Raw genomic sequence first — 16,849 nt, forward strand, 5'->3', positions numbered from 1 at the left:
ACGTGGGGTCTAACAGTGTGGGCTCAGCAGAGGCTCAGTCATGCAATGGTGTTATGCTAGCAGGCTCTGAGCTTTTTATGGTGTAAATTACAGCAGGATAAGGTCTCCATGACAACTTATCTTAAATTCCAAATACAAAGCTTCAGGTATAATCTCACCTCCCACTGCCTCAGCTCATCAAAACATCAGTGCCAGGTCTTTTGTAAGTATGCAGATATATTTTTTAAATGTTGACACTGTATTTAGACCCTGCCTACAAATCCATGATTATTTAACTACTTTTATTGAGGTGAAGCATATATAGTATCATTTGTAACTGTAGCAAAGCACCTTTTATGTGTTGGTACTCTACACTTAAAATCACTGGTTTTCATTTTTGTCCAGTTTGGGGACGATTGGTTAGCTTTAGAGTATGTGACGGAAACCATTGGGTCATGTACCATTCTTAAGACAGTGTTTTTTTTTTCCTCAGATACCACACTTTGAATTATATATTGAAGTAGTTTTTTTACCCAAACTAAAATATGTCTATCACAACCTAGAGTTAGACCAAGCAAGCTGAAATTTTACATTCAAACTCTTTGTAACTTACAAAGTATGCCATCTTAGAGAGTAGCTAAAGTCTTGGTCTAATTAAGCATCTGCCATTTGTTTAACAAAGATTAATGAGTCAATAAAGTTATAAACTTGGATCAAAAGTAGTAGTTATGGTCCTCTAATGAAAAGAATAAAACTACTTGTGTTCACATTTTTTCCTCAGCATCTACATACCCTGACTTTACTTTAGAATCGTATTTGACAACTTGGCCTTTGCACTTCTTAATTGGAAAGGGTGGCACAGACGTGTGGAAACTGCTTCGTGCTGTACAAAGAGAGCATGGGGAATTTCTTTACCAGGCTGTGTTTGTAATTTTTTTTTTTCTTCACGGTCGGCACGATCTGCGGGTGCAGAAAACACCGATGCCTGAGACAGACATTTCTCCACAATTAGCTCTGCAGGGCATGTAACCGTCTGTGGTGCCAGCTCAGGGGCTTCTGTCTATAACAGAGCTTTAATTAACAGAACTGGGAATTCTTAACTGGCTGGTTCAGCTCAGCACTGATGTCTTCATCCAGGACTGGGAGTATCTGCCAACCTACATACTGCACACAGTGAGAAACAATGGCCCATTAAGTCATCTTCGAATGTACACCTTTTTATTTTTGGTTATTCACCTTTTAGTTAAGTTAAGGACAGGATCAGGGTGTTTCAAAGTTTAAGCCCATAAACTTCAACTTTTATTTACTTCACATTTGGTTTTTATTTTTACAGGACCATGCTGTACTTTTAAAAGGTTGGATTTTTCTGTTTATATTTCACTTATTCTTTACTCAAAATGACTTGATATACAGTTGAAACTTAGTTTTTGGAAACTCTTACAGTGAAAATGAAGTCTGCAATTTTTGTCAAAATCCCATTATTGGTTTTGCATTTGAATATACTTATGGGTGGCACTGTGGTTAAGTTACCTCAAAGCAGGAACATTCTGAATTGGTTATAGTTTGTGTTTTTCTTAAGCCATCCAATGTCAGCTGGGATTTGCTCAAGCCTCCAGGGACCGGTTTAGTAGAAGCATGGAAATGTAATTAGCCCCAGAGCTCTTATGTCATGAGACTTCTATAGTATTTGGTTTATTCAGTTGACTGTTAACTTTCAGACAATGAAACTGCCCTTTTATTTAGTTTATATGGCATAATTGAATTCCCCAGGTTGCTAAAACCCTTATTATTCTATCTATAGGTGTTATTAATGGTAGTTATTAATGTGATTAGTGTTTAGAAATGCATTGTAAGATTTTTAAAGGCACATTATTACTGCACACGATGGATTTCAGGTTGAATAAACAACCATAGCAGATATTAAATTCAATGTGATCAAGCAAGTTTCAATTGTGCTGTAGTATGTGTAAGGTAGACATGGACCGGCATGTTGCTTCTCTTAATGTCTATTATTTTTGCTCAGCTAAATCCATGTTGATCCATATTTATCATGAAGACATGAACGTGGGATCAGTCTACTCATCTTTCTAATTCTCTGCGAAAGAGCAAGAAAGTTTGTTTCCTGTCAAAGTTAACTTTTGCTCAAATTAAAAAAAAATCATTAATAAAAGGCTCAAGTGACGAGTTTATATTAAATTCTCTGACCTCCATTTTTCTATTTTGAAACAGACTTTCACCCTGCGAGAATGAACCTGTCTGGATGTGTGCTGGGGGGACTCCCTCACAGTCCCGTCAGAGCCACATTTGCATTAAATCCAGCCTGAGAGGAAATTTACTTTTCTCCCTCTCGTGACCTGATTTTCCTACGTTTTTCAGGAGTGATTGGGTGACCTCGTACAAGGTGATGGTGAGCAACGACAGTCACACTTGGATTACACTGAAGAATGGCTCAGAAGACTTGGTGAGTAACTACGGCGACATTTAAATCAACTATCTATTTACATATCTACAAAGAGGGTACTTATGTGAGCACTTTAAAACCTTTCTAGCTCAAGAACTATCATCCATTCTTTATGTAAACACACTTTGGCAGAAGCCTTTAGGAGGCTTCACTGGAACCTGATGGAAAAATGAATTCCCGCTTGAGCGTAATTTCAGAGAGTGATTTAAATCTCATCTTATTTCCAAGCTTAATGAGCTGAAAGGCAAGAGTAAATAGTGATGATCCTCAAGCAGATGGGAAACTCATTTTCATTGTCGGAGCTGCGTCTCTTCTTAACTTCTGGCTCTTGATTTAATTGAATAGACAGAAATCAAATACAGGAATGCCTTGACAATAAGCTAAAGCTGCATCAATGAATTCAGCTTCAGGATACTAAAAATAATAAGAATCCTCTCATAAATGACAGTGGCAGATCAGATTGAATAGATAGTTGATGGATAATCATTTCCCCATAGCTTCCTAATATAATATAGGTGTAACCATACTCCTCCTCTGCTCGTGATGTCATGTTATGTGGGAGCTAATGCCCCTTCAGTAATTTAGTCTCTGCTACAAGCTTCCCGCTCACCCACTCGCCCACCTTTCATGCCAAATGCCAAACTGTGCTGTTTGTCTTTCAAAATGCCAAAAGGTGCAAAGAGGAACCATAACCGTGGGCGTTAAAATTTACAATAAATTCCCAGAGGTAGAAAGGTTTAGTGACATTCTGCAGGGGCATGAATGTTTGTTAAAGGGTTGTTTGGATAATTTGTTTTTAACTGTTCTGTTTATATGGCAACAGTTTTTTACTCTAATTCAAAATATGCTTTAACGTTCATTGTGCGTTCTTTCCTGAAAACATGAGGCCTTTTTTAATTTATGTTTAGTTTTAAGATTTGGTCCAGTTTAATGGATGACAATTGGAATTCTTGCCATAGACTGTTTATAGGAAGTGGAAACCCTCTGAAAGAGGTTTAATGTGTTATGGATGAAGTCAATGTACTGGTGCCCTAATCCTGCCTCTTTTCAAATGGCCAGCAGGGGGCGAATGCAGGGGTTGCAAAAACATTTATGAGGAAATGACCCTACTTCTCAATTTATCTTTATCAAAGTAAAAATGTTCCTAACGACTTTATGGTCTCAAGCCATCAAATCTTAAAGTCTCCCTCTTAATTTTATTTTACTTTGTTTCCCTTTAGAGCAAAAGTTAGGATAAAGCATGATGTGCTTTTGGGTGTGGTAACAAAATGCTCACATGATCTGTAAACTGGTTAAGAAATGTTTAATAATGCTTTTCCTAAAGAAAAATTACATTATTAAAGCAACAATGTATAGGAAGTTGGATTTGCGTGCTTTGATGCCTATCGAAGGTCTCAGAGTGCAACTGCGCTGTCGTAAAACATACATAGTGCTGTTACGCCTCCTCCTCGATAGAATTCTCACAACTGTGAGAAGCCAAATAACCAAATTAACTGACATACAGTAATATACTGGATTTCCCACAAGTATTACTTTGCTAGCATCTACAGCCTGGTGTTTGCAAACTCTTACACATCTAACAGCATTATAACCAGCTGGGCTTCAGACTTCCAACCTACTGTTTCGTGAAGCTCTCGCCAAAGTATAAAATCCTGTTAAATATTTACTTTTTAATCTAGTCCTGCTTCTTGCTTCTTGCTTGTATGTTTTTCTCTTCTAAGCTTCATCCATCTCTTAGCATCAGCAATTTGTTCTACTATTAAAATTTGGAAAAGTTACATATTGTTGCTTTTTGGCTACAATCAGTTTTAAGTCTTTGCTACAAAAAAAATGTTGCCGTTTGTTCACCATCTGGTCTGGTGTCTTTGCCTCAGTAGATCTTCATTGGAAACAGAGAGAAGGAGATCCCAGTCCGGAACATCTTCCCGGTTCCCGTGGTTGCCCGATACATTCGAGTCAACCCAAACTCCTGGTTCACCATCGGCAACATCTGTATGAGAGTGGAGATCCTTGGCTGTCCTATGCCAGGTGACGGGTTTGTATGGACAGTGCTGCAGACACATAAATAATTCAACAGACGAGTAGAAATATCAGATCAGTATAAAAGCCTTGTTCAGACAGATATTAACCTTGTGTTGACCCAGCAAATGTTGGATAAAATAACAAGGATGTTATGCAAAAATGAAAACCCTGCTAAATGTTTGCCCCAATGCAATGCAGTATAATCGCAAACGTTGGGTCAGCGATGGGTAAACGATCCACCAAGGTAAAAACGATTCGTCTGTCAACTTGAAATCATTCCATTGACTCCCAACTTTGTCCCCCTTCGCTCTTAGCGGGCCAAAGATCCCTTTGCACGTTCTCGCTTTTCTACTTGAAGAAATTCATTATCGCAGTAAAATTAAAAAACCTCCCATCTTAGTTGAAAAATTCTGTCCCATCAACAAACTTACTTACAAACTGATGTGCCATGCTTTTGTCAATGATAAGCCATCAGCGTTACAGATCTGTGACTTCAACTGGATTCAGTGTCTCACAAATACCTGGAGAAAATCACCCTCAAGATGCAGCCTCGATGTAGCATTGTTTTATCTTCACATAAAAAAGAACTCTATTTTATCTGAAAAACATTTTTTGTGTTGCGACCAGTTTTAAACAGAGATGCCTTTAGCCTTCCTTACATCTCTTAATATTAATAACTATATTTTTTTACCCCCTTAGATCCAAATAATTACTACCACAGGCGTAATGAAGTCATAACCACTGACAAGCTGGACTTCCGACACCACAGCTACAAGGAAATGAGACAGGTGAGTCACAGCTGACAACTGAAAACAGCAGGTGTCATCCCACATACTGAAACCTCGGCTCTTATTTCTTATTCATCAAAGACACCAGAGCATGGAGCAATAAAACATCTCTTTTTAACTGTTAGCCAACAGCAGACGAGTTGTGTCCTCTGCAAGAACAAAGTGTGCAACAGAAACAAATTAAGCAAGCGATGCCAGCCACATGAAAATGCATTAAGCATCTCCTGGGTCGTGGCATTACTTATTCATATAGTTGTCATGAGCAGTAGCCTGTTTTGTAACGAGCAGGAGGACAGCTGTATTTGTCACCGCTAACACTGTGACTGAGAGCACGGTGCTGTGCATGATAATCTTCTATAACGCAGCAGCTCCCCCTGTTCCAAACATGTTGCCTACAGGTGCCTCAAACTGCTGTTATGACCCACAATGCCAGTGAATGCTCCGAACGTATGGCTCATTGTTAAAAAAACAAAAAGCTGCTTCTTCTCTGGCGAAACAGAAAAAAAAAAGACTGTCAGAGTGAATTAAATAGACTTTACATTACTTTCTGTCTGCAGGGGTTTAGGGTTTAAGCTAATGTGTGTCAAGCAGAGTGTGCAGTCTCAATAGACCTTCACAAAGAAAGGAAGGACTATTTTTAAAAGCTCTTTCATGCTTGACATTTCTTTTCTACAAGCAGGTACATGGTGCAACCCCCTCCTCATCCACAACAGTTTAAACAAGGCTGTGCCCAAACCTTAATATTTTGAAATAGCCCATTGAAGCTTATCAAATAAAGTGCATGCCCCATGAGAGAAGTGAGAAATAATAATGTCTTATATCGCTTAAGGACTCTCTTTTCCTGAGATCACAACTGATCGTATAACGTTGTCTCCCTGGGAATACTGATATTGTCAGACATTATAAAGGAGGTGCAAAGAGGGAATATTATCCACATTTTTCAAAGAGGAAGATGGCATATTACCTTTGATTACCCTTGCACATCCCGGGCCTAGACGCCTACAGCGCTCTGAAGGATTATTCTAAGTACAAAGTTAGTTGTGCACAAGCAGACTCTAACTCAAACTCAGTTTAATGATGTTTCTTTAGGATGAACTTAAGAAATTGAACACTCCTAAGTGATAATAATGTGTGTAAAAACATTACCTTTAAGAACAAATATGCGACATTGATCCTTGTAAATATAACCCCGGGCTTCATTAAAGCTCCATCGCTCGTGTTTGGTTAATGATTTCTGCAGCAGCTTGACGAGAGACTAAACAGCTTGTTAGTCCTTTCCCGGCTGCACCTTCTTTTTCTGGTAATGACAGTTGTTGCTATTTTAATCAACTCTTCCACGAGCCTGTCTTCATTATAACCTTTGCTGGTGTCTTTCAGTGATGGCTTGTTTTTGAATCTGGTCCATGACACAGCACTCAACAGGATTCTGTTTTTGAATTGAACAGTAAAATGGAGATTATTTGGTACTATTCTGAGGCTACAAGTTTTCAGATTTTACAGATTCAAAAGCACAGTTTAAAATAATTCATGTGTTTTTGTGTTCTTTGTCTTATCAATATAATAATAAGCAACAGTAGAACTTATAAGAATTATTGTAGCAAGTATCTTCCATCCAGAAATATATCCAACTGATGATTAGAAATAAGTGGAATCAATAATCAATTTCAGAAATGACTGCAGGAATTAAAATTATGATTTCAAATCATCAATGAACTAATCACCGTACAATCAATCTAATACTCATATATCTACTTGATACTCATGTACTATTCAGAGGATCTGTTTTGAATAAGGATACTTGGGGGTCAGCTGTGGATCAGTTGGTAGAGTCATTTCTAAACCATAAGTTTGGGGGTTCGATCCCCTGCTCCTCCAACCACATGTCCGATGTGTGCTTTGGCAAGGCACTTCACCCCAAGTTTCTCCCGTTGCTTCGTCGGCTGTGTGGGAATTTGTTACTACTCATCACGTTACATAGCAACCTCGGCCATCAGTGTGTCGAAGGGTAGTTGTTACCTGCGGTGTAAAAACGCTTTGAGTCGTCAGAAGACTAGAAAAGTGCGACACAAGCTCAAGTCCATTTGTCTCCTACTCAGTCTCTGATATATCACAGGAAGAGTTTGATTATTTTCTTGCTGACTTTAAACCTATAATTCACAAATTAATTCCTCATTAGTATAGATGATAGCCTCTTGAGGGAACAGAGTGTGTTCTTCGCTTTAATTTAGTGTACGTGCTGAAGTTACTGAAACTTTTACTTTGCTAAAGTATGCTAAGCTCATCATCTTCCCAAAGTTTAAACGATGATTCTTCATATTTTTGTTGGGCCATTGAATCATTCTTTTTCTTTACTGACCTTCCACAGCTTATGAAGGTGGTCAATGAAATGTGTCCCAACATCACCCGCATCTATAACATAGGAAAGAGCCACAGTGGCCTCAAGCTGTACGCTATAGAGATATCCGACAACCCGGGAGAGCATGAACTTGGTGAGTATATTTAACAGGATGTGATTGATCAATTTAATGTGCAGCAATATCATCAGAGATGTCACACTGTGCTCCTATAAATCCCCCCCACCCCCCTCCGTGGAGTTGGAGTGCATATTTAATCCCCCTCTATCTTATCCCCATCTCTCCCTATCTGTGAACCTGCTGACCAGGTGAACCGGAGTTTCGTTACACAGCGGGTTCCCATGGTAACGAGGTGCTGGGGCGAGAGCTTCTCCTCCTGCTGATGCAGTTTATGTGCCTGGAGTATCTGTCCGGCAACCAGCGGATCCGTCACCTGGTGGAGGAAACCAGGATCCATCTTTTGCCATCTGTCAACCCCGATGGGTACGAGAAGGCCTTTGAAGCGGTAGGTCTGCATTAGTGACCTCATAGTGCGCACTCGGCCTCTGGTGGAAAAGGCACAAATATCTGCCTGGCAGGGCTTCTGCTCATATACCATCCATATGGTGTAGGTGTATGTTGCAAAATTGGTTTATATGTCCTATGCACGTAAACAGAAGTGGATGTGGACAGCTTCTTCTTCAGTAAAACACCTCTGACACACATGGGCTTTAATCAGCTGCAGGCCTGCAAGATTAAAGGCACAATATTATTGGGACACAAATAGAGAAAGACAAGTAAAGGAGGTTAAAAGCTACATGACATCATGTCCTTTGGTGCCCAAATGTGAGTGCACTGTACATGCTGTAACGCTTTGTTTCACAAAAGCTAATAGTGCCCCGAACAACTAATTAACATGTCAGCTTGTCTGAAATTTGCATGAACACACACAGCTAAAAAAAAAAAAAAGATGAGCCTTTTCAACCCAGCAAGGCCTGTCAAGGCGCTGCAGAAAGCCCATTTTTTAGCTTAAAGCCGTTAACAGCTTATTAGCTGGTAATGAAACAGACGAAATGAATAGTGATGCATTAATATGACCTACAAAAACAAGTGAGAGCATCAGCATGAAGATGAAATATTTCTACACAGTTATTTTATACCTGTCACCTCTGCCATGAGGTAGGTGTCAGACAAGTGATTAACAGCACGTTACTAAGATTTATTGTGAGTTGCACATTTAAAACAAAGTATGATGAGATTTTTTTTAAAGATTTTTTTTTAGGCTTTTTGTGCCTTTTATTGGAGATATAGGATAGTGGATAGAGTCGGAAATCAGGGAGAGAGAGAGAGAGTGGGGTACGACGTGCGGGAAAGGAGCCACTGGTCGGACTCGAACCCAGCGTACACCAACCACTGCGCAACCAGCGCCCCATGATGAGATATTTCTGTCAGAAAACACAACTAATTACACATGTACAGGACAGGATCAGCAAAGTGGTCAATTATCGCACTGTGTCCACAGGGGGCGCCAATATTCAACACAAACAGCGAGTAGCTCACAGGAGCTTTAAACAGTCAAATTATCATTATTATTTTTACAATGTCTGATGTATTAAGCAAAGCTAAATCCAACTTCATGACCTCCTCTGCTGCACTCACCTGTAGCGTCCGTTCTTCCAACACCGACCTCTTGTCTCCACAACTCAGAACCAAGCACCGAACCTGAGGGAAGAAGCATTCTCTATAGCAGCACCCTGCCTCTGAAACTAACTCCCCACACATATTCAAAACCCTACTTTCACCTTTTTCAATCAAGCTTCTGATGTACCTAAAAAGCACTTTATATGTGTGTGTTTTGTCTCCATTGTTGACCTTTTTCTGCCAATCTGTGTGTCTTCTGAGTGTTTCTTGGTTTTCCAGCTGATTGCAGCGGCCTCTGATGTTATCAGAGGCCGCTGCAATCGGCCCATCATCATAATAACACCACTTATCTCCACTCCTGATGACCGTTGATGACAGACATTTAAATGGTCAACAACACTCTGATTGGTTGTTGTGTGTATGTGGACTGATAGGCTTTGAGATCAGCTGGTCTGCATTCATTTTTTTAAGTGTTATGGATTCCCTGTTTTCACTGCACCTGTCATAGACCAAGAACTGCTACTGATGACAGCTACACACATCCAATCAAGTCAATTCAACTATTCTGAATGGCTCATTGTTGAATCATTGAACTGTTGTTGACACTAACAACAACCCTTTCCCCTGAGTTACCTCCACATTGTGCTCCTTTTATTTCTTGTCCTTGTTCACAGGGTTCAGAGCTCAGTGGCTGGTCTCTGGGTCGATGGAGCAACGATGGCATAGACATTCACCATAACTTCCCCGATCTCAACTCAATACTGTGGGAGGCCGAGACCAAGAAGTGGATCCCCCGTAAAATGTTGAACCACCATGTGCCCATCCCGGAATGGTACCAGTCCAAAAACGCTTCGGTTGGTCGGATTTAGTCGTATTAAAATGCATTAAAAGTGCTAATTCAAGCATTCCTACAGGGAAATTACTGCAACCATTCAGATGCTTGTGGTATTTTTGCTCAAATTCTGTAGGCTGCATATTCTCAGAGTTATTCTCATGTTATTAACCTTACTGATACTTTAAAGTCCAGATGGAGGCTAATTTACGATGCAGCATAAAATGTTGTCTCACATTTCCTTCAACTGTGTGTTTGCCATTCAGTTCTCATTAGTGACAATTTAGAACTCCATGTTCTTGTTCTGCAGCTCTTTAAACTTAACAGACAAACCCTAGGTGAAGATCCCCCACCCCCCTTTTTGAAAAGGGTAATAAAGACACATTGGCATATCAGCGCTGTCTATTTTGGGAGAAGCGTAAACGCATTCATTAGCTATTTGTGACGAAGCTGTCGTGAGCAAAAATACACCCGGCCATCTATTTAAAGCTCATCCTCACGAGTGGTTTGACGTTACCGAGGGCAACGTGTGACTCACACAGATCCTCCGAAATAGCTGCTGCAGCTGCAGAGCCGGGTTCCCCATCTGTGCTCTGCAGGCTGTGAAAAGCGTACCCACTTGCCTCGCCGATCGGTCCAATCAGAGCTGAGAGAGAGGAGGGCTGCTTTAATCATCTAAGCCCAAACAGCAGAGCCAGTTTATCCACATCTTGATTTTTAAACAGGCAAACACTCCTGATGAAATTGTGTCCCCTTTTTTATGAAAAGATATTCATGAAATTAGTTTACAGTGCAGGAATGTGTTAGCAGCCCCTTTTCACTCCCTCTTGAGAGCAAATCGCAGTGAAATTATTTCCAGCACGAGGGAGTTAATTTAGCAATCACAGCGCTGAGATTATTTGCACAAATCACATTATGCTCGCCTCTCCTGTGTCCTCGTTGCAGGTTGCCGTGGAGACACGCGCTCTGATTGCGTGGATGGAGAAGATGCCCTTTGTGCTGGGTGGCAACCTCCAGGGCGGGGAGCTGGTGGTGACCTTCCCGTACGACAAAACCCGCTCCCAAGGGGTCACCAGGGAGCCCACCCCTACCCCGGACGACCACGTCTTCCGCTGGCTGGCCTTCTCCTACGCCTCCACCCACCGCCTGATGACTGATGCTAACAGAAGGGTCTGCCACACTGAAGATTTTGCCAAAGAGGACGGCACCATCAACGGGGCGTCCTGGCACACAGCGGCTGGCAGTAAGGGTCCAAAAGCTTTCCTGTGTGTTTTCTCACATATCCTAACACTGTGTTCTGCAGGATTTCCCTGCTCCACCCTGAGCCTTCGAGCTGTCGCTTTGTTTAACACACATGAGCACATCTGCATATTTAGGCATGGATCCCTTTGGCTGTTTCAAAGCCTGTAAGATTAAGCTCCAAGCATCATGTAAGAATTCAAAGAAAGCCAGACTGTCAAATCTCCAAAAACTCTGGCTGACAAAAAAAACATCAATTCTGACCTCACCTAAATACTGCCTACAGATGACGTTCTCTTTCTTTGCAGGTTTGAATGATTTCAGCTATTTGCACACCAACTGCTTTGAGCTGTCGATGTATGTGGGCTGTGACAAATTCCCTCACGAGAGCGAGCTGCCAGAGGAGTGGGAGAACAATCGCGAGTCTCTGCTCGTCTTCATGGAGCAGGTAGTGTACAGAGGAGAGGCAGCCCCCGCAGCTCACACAAACACACATCTATCACCTAAACACATGCTATGTTATCATTTAGGAGTTATTTTAGGAATATTGGCAGTCCATATTTGAATGTTAGTTTTTGCACTGTTGTATTTTTATGCTTTAGCAACACCCTGCGAGCAGATGGGAAAAGTGTTAACCTACAGAAAGAAAAACTAACGATGCATTCAGGTGCCATTGTTTATTTGTAAACTCAAATATTTATCTTCACTTTGCAGGCGTCTTGTGAATATTTGAGATACAATTTGGCAAATTGGTGAATCAATTGTGATGTTTCTCTTCAACACATGGTGAACAACTATCTTACAAGAGTACCTCCTTAATCATCCATAATCTGAGATTACCAAGAAATCAATGTTTTAAACCTCTATAATAAATCATTTTGTATGTGTAAGTAAGAGATGATGTAAATTGTAAAAGTATTACTAAATGATGAGTTGATGTATTTAGCTTGAGTCTTTAAATAATTTACTGACCAGTGCACAAGGATCCTGTCCTCCAGATTCCTGCAGCATAAGTCTGTATTCTCCTCCCGTACTTTGAGAAAAGTTTTTGAAATACGAAAAGCTTGTCATCTGCTTATGTTATATTCTCTCTAGTGACAGACTTCAGAGGACCCGCCCCCGTGTTGGGATACAGCGTTTGTTAAAATATTGACGACGGATGAGGAGGAGAGAGATAAAAAAAAAAAAAAACGGGCTTAACTCTACTGTTAAACCGAAGCTTATACATTATACATCATATCATCACTTCATTTAATATATATGTTGTGTTAAATTCATAATCGGAGGTTTTTTTGGGGGACAGAATTCACTCGTGGTTAAGTCAGATGTGCTTTTTATGTGCAGGTGCATCGCGGGCTCAAAGGTGTGGTGCGGGACCTGCAAGGGCGCCCGATTGCTAATGCCACCATCGCTGTGGAGGGAATCAGCCATGATGTTTGCACAGGTAGACTTCACTTGACTCTTACACATTCTTTGTTTGTTGTAATTTGTCTGGACACAAAGATCTGTCATGGTATTAGTTTCATGTGGACATTTTTCCTTCATCTCTGAAGTTTTGTGAGTAATTTTGTAAAACAAAGCTTTAGAGGTTAGTTCAGTGCACCACTGACTCAACCGTCTACATAATTCAGATGAATCCTCAGAAGTGTCTCACTTTACAGTGTTTCAGTATTTCAGAGTAAGCTGGAATAAGTAGGCCTAAACAAAAGCAGCTGGTGATTTTTAGCAGCGCTGCAGGTTAAGGGTCTGACTCAGATCACAGTCACAGGCGGTGTCTGCTCTGAATTTGCTTACTGATCATGCGTCCTCGAGGTAATCTCTGCAGATGCCTGAAAAATGCAACCTTCGGAACCAAAGTAGTTCTGTTCTCAGAGCGTGAAATCAAATGTCCAAAGAGGACATTAGCCGATATTATTCCTGGAACTTAGTAGAAGTCACTGCTTCTTCTTGGATACCTTACTGTTCTCAGGAGCGGTCTGCAGAGATTTAAGTTTTTAGTTTTTTTTATTTTCAGCTGTTTTGAATCGTCTTTTGGGCTGCTGAAACCTCCACAGACAGACATTTTTTTAAGTATTTGTTCTCTGGTCTTGGAAACGGGGACAACAGCCTGGATGCATTGTTACCAGAAAGGTGTTTGCCAGACAAAGCATTCATCAGCTCACCAGCTGCATACTGAATAACTTTAGGAAACAATTAGAATCCCGTCTGCTTTTCAGGCTAACAGAGGAACAGGTGGCCTGGGCCAGGTTTAATTTGGATAAGAAAAAAATCCACTTTTTCCCTATCCAGGATCAGGTGAACCAGCTCACTTTTATCCTGGTTTTTCAAAGAATACCCTAACTTTTCCAAATACAGATATTCTAAGATTACCAAATCTAGATTAGCAGTGCTCTAATGGGACAGCATACAACATACTTTGTCCACAGGAGGTGCCAAAATCCAAAAAAACAAATAAAGATACTGACAGTTGTTTGAAATGAAATATTTAAAGCTCCTGTGAATCATTTTATACTTTTTTTTGTTTTGTTTTTGTCGCCCCCCCCCGTGGTCAAAGTAGTAGTACTCAAAGATGTGAACAACACAAACTGAAAGTTTGTGTTGTTCACATCTGGATAAAAATGTACATCGGATCACCTGATTGTATCCATTCTTTCTGAAGTACCCGTTGTCAAGATTTGGTCCAATAAGTGAGCTTCTTACTTCTGAACAACCTGGCCCTGGTGTAACTGTTAGGAAAGACTAAACAACAACACGAGACCATCCATCATATTTCTGTAGTCTCAGTGGAAGTTCAAATGTGTCAGGTGTCATGTCAGGTTGGTGTTCGGATGACCAGAAGTAATCCGCTCTGTTGTTAAAGTGAGTGAGTCAAACACAGCACAACACAGCACAAGTGTTCTCAGGTCTCACACAGGCAGAAAATCCGACATGACAAAGCAGAGCTATTTTTAAAAGTCCAAGCAGGAACAGTGAACACCTTCCTCCCAAAAAGTAGAACAAAAAGAACATTTCAACTTTAATTTTAGGCTTTAGATTAAAAAACGTTTGTGGCATCTGCTGCTTTGTAAGCTGTTTAAAATTAGCTTTCTAGGACAACATTTGCATAGTGCTGCTGCGGCGGAGCTTGTTTTGGTTTACCTTTAACTTTATGTTTGGAAGCACCCCTTTACATAAACCCCTGAGGGAAACAAGGTCCATATTAACGACGGAGTGTTGGGGCCACGGTCGAGACGGGAAAAATCTAAGATTTCAAGATTAATGTCATCATTTCACAAGATTGAAGACGGAAATTTACAAGAATAAATTCAAAATCTTATCAGATTGAAGTTGTAATTTTGGTTAGAAGTCTTATTTTGAAAATGTATATCCGACAAGAAGCCAATTTGTTGCGCTAAAATGAGGAAGTGGAGCATCTCATGAAGCTATACCCTAAGTATCGTTAGTAGCTTCTATCTCTATAGCCTTAAATCTTACGTCTAAAGCATCTTCCATGCAAACATTCAGCCCAAAAGTACTCCACATTGCAATACATCTATTAAAAAATGGACTTCAAATTCAAAATGCTGTTGAAAGTTTGGTGAGTTCCTTGCTGTGTAGCAGAAGTTTATATTTGGTATTCAACATCTTACTCAAAAGCAATAGCGAACCACAAACCTGAGTGCAAAAATCTTGTGTTTGTCTGCTGTTTTTGAAGCTGCTGATGGTGATTACTGGCGCCTGCTGAACCCCGGGGAGTACCGAGTCACCGCCAGAGCCGAGGGCTACAGCGTCACCACCAAGAAGTGCGAAGTGGGCTACGAGATGGGCGCCACCAAGTGCGACTTCTTCATCGGCCGCACCAACCTGTCCCGAATCAGAGAAATAATGGAAAAGTTCAACAAGCAGCCAATCAAGATGCCAATCAGGCGGCTCCAAGCCCGCAGGTCCAGAGAGAGACGGCTGGGAACATCATGACTGTACGACGAGGAGAGAGGAAATGTTAAAAAGTAACATCTGCTCTCATCAGACCGGGGTGAAGCCCAAGAGTGGGTTTGGACCTCTGTCAGGTTCCCCTGAGTGAAGATTTAAAAGAGGATTATTTAAACAGGATGCTTCATTTGTTATGTGTGTGTGTGGTTTGGTTTTTCTCTTGTTCCCAGATATAAGCTCTCTTTTATCTGATGTCATCTCTTTTTTTTATATATATATAATGACTGTTAAAGATATGATTCTGTCAGAGGCCTGCTTTATGATTTAACCCTTTGTTTTATAATTAGAAATAAGACCTCCACCTTCAAAAATATCTGCAGATTTAAAAAAACAAACGATAAGAAAGAAAGAAAGAAAGGTGAGGAGGAATCTGTTTTGAGTGTAACTCTAAGCACTGTGAGGAAAGGCTGTGACTGTCACTAATGTACATACTTATTAACTTATGTAACAGCGTTATGTAAACCATTACAAAAGCTTCATTACTTGCACTTGTACATTGTTCCGTTCTGTTTAAAAACCTGGACTCGGTGACCGTTTGTGTGTCACTGATTTTGTTTTGTTTTTTTACACGTTGCGTTTGGCAAGTTATTAAATAAAGACTGTTTGCACACTTTGTAATTGTTTGATTGTTCATGTAGAGGATAAGCACTTTGGAAATCAATCAATCAATCACACTACATTTGAAGAAAAACTCCATTACAAGGGAAGACCGTTCAGAACAGTTGGAGGTGCTCAGTTTTTTGGGGTTTTTTTATGGGTAGGCTTTGTGAGTTCCTCATAAGATCATCATGGTGACTCATTTAATAGTCATTTTATTTTCTGATAATTTTCCATGAAGTTTCCCGGAGACTTTCTTTAACCTAATACCGATTACATAGGCAGCCTAGACAGTTGTTTTAAGAAGTGCACAACACATCAGCTGAACAAGAATTAAAAATGTATAAACGATGGAAATGTCAATGTTTGGCTGAAGGCAAACATTTAGTTGACAATACTAGGATAATTTAATAAGATAAGTTAAAATGTATAATATGTAGATTCAGTAACTGCAGACCTATAAAGAAGAATAATAACCATCAACACCCCCCACCACCAAACACTACGGCTGGAGGCCACGATATGATACATATCACAGAGGCCACTATATGATACATATCCTGATATACATTGATTCAGGATAATGACCATGTCCTACACAGGATTCATTTATTATTATTATTTATTGTTGAGAGTAACAGCAGAGGCATAAGTCAGATGCATCAATTCAGGTCCTCAGAGATCCTAAATACATACATATTCTAATCCCAGAGCTATGGGTATTGTTTTATTGTGAGCTGCACCGTAGGTCAATTGTCTTTAAAAACTGTCATGACAGCTTTGCAGACATATCGATTCTGTAACATCTGCATCAATATATGTATTTGACAGGAGCACATTATGATGTATTGCCATATCGATTTTTTGAGCACTGCCCTTCCCCAAATGAAATAATGAAAAATTATTAATCATTAAAACGTTCAGAAACCACCTTATTAAACTGATACATACAAAGTTTTGACTGAAACAAATCACATAATTAATAAAT

General features: G+C 40.2%; 1 protein-coding gene across 1 annotated transcript in view; it reads left to right on the forward strand.

Annotated features, from left to right (window-relative positions):
- Positions 1-15,877, forward strand: part of cpxm2 (carboxypeptidase X (M14 family), member 2) — a 30,718-nt gene extending 14,841 nt beyond the window's left edge. The window contains exons 6-15 of the mRNA XM_065949923.1: positions 2,356-2,440; positions 4,318-4,468; positions 5,162-5,250; positions 7,616-7,739; positions 7,913-8,109; positions 9,899-10,078; positions 11,002-11,299; positions 11,604-11,743; positions 12,640-12,739; positions 14,990-15,877. Coding sequence (XP_065805995.1) covers positions 2,356-2,440; positions 4,318-4,468; positions 5,162-5,250; positions 7,616-7,739; positions 7,913-8,109; positions 9,899-10,078; positions 11,002-11,299; positions 11,604-11,743; positions 12,640-12,739; positions 14,990-15,249 — 1,624 coding nt within the window. The 3' untranslated portion in view covers positions 15,250-15,877. The remainder of the gene's footprint in view (positions 1-2,355; positions 2,441-4,317; positions 4,469-5,161; positions 5,251-7,615; positions 7,740-7,912; positions 8,110-9,898; positions 10,079-11,001; positions 11,300-11,603; positions 11,744-12,639; positions 12,740-14,989) is intronic.
- The last annotated feature ends 972 nt before the right edge of the window (positions 15,878-16,849 follow it).

This window comes from Labrus bergylta, chromosome 21, assembly GCF_963930695.1.
Source record: "Labrus bergylta chromosome 21, fLabBer1.1, whole genome shotgun sequence".
Taxonomy (NCBI): Eukaryota; Metazoa; Chordata; class Actinopteri; order Labriformes; family Labridae; genus Labrus; species Labrus bergylta.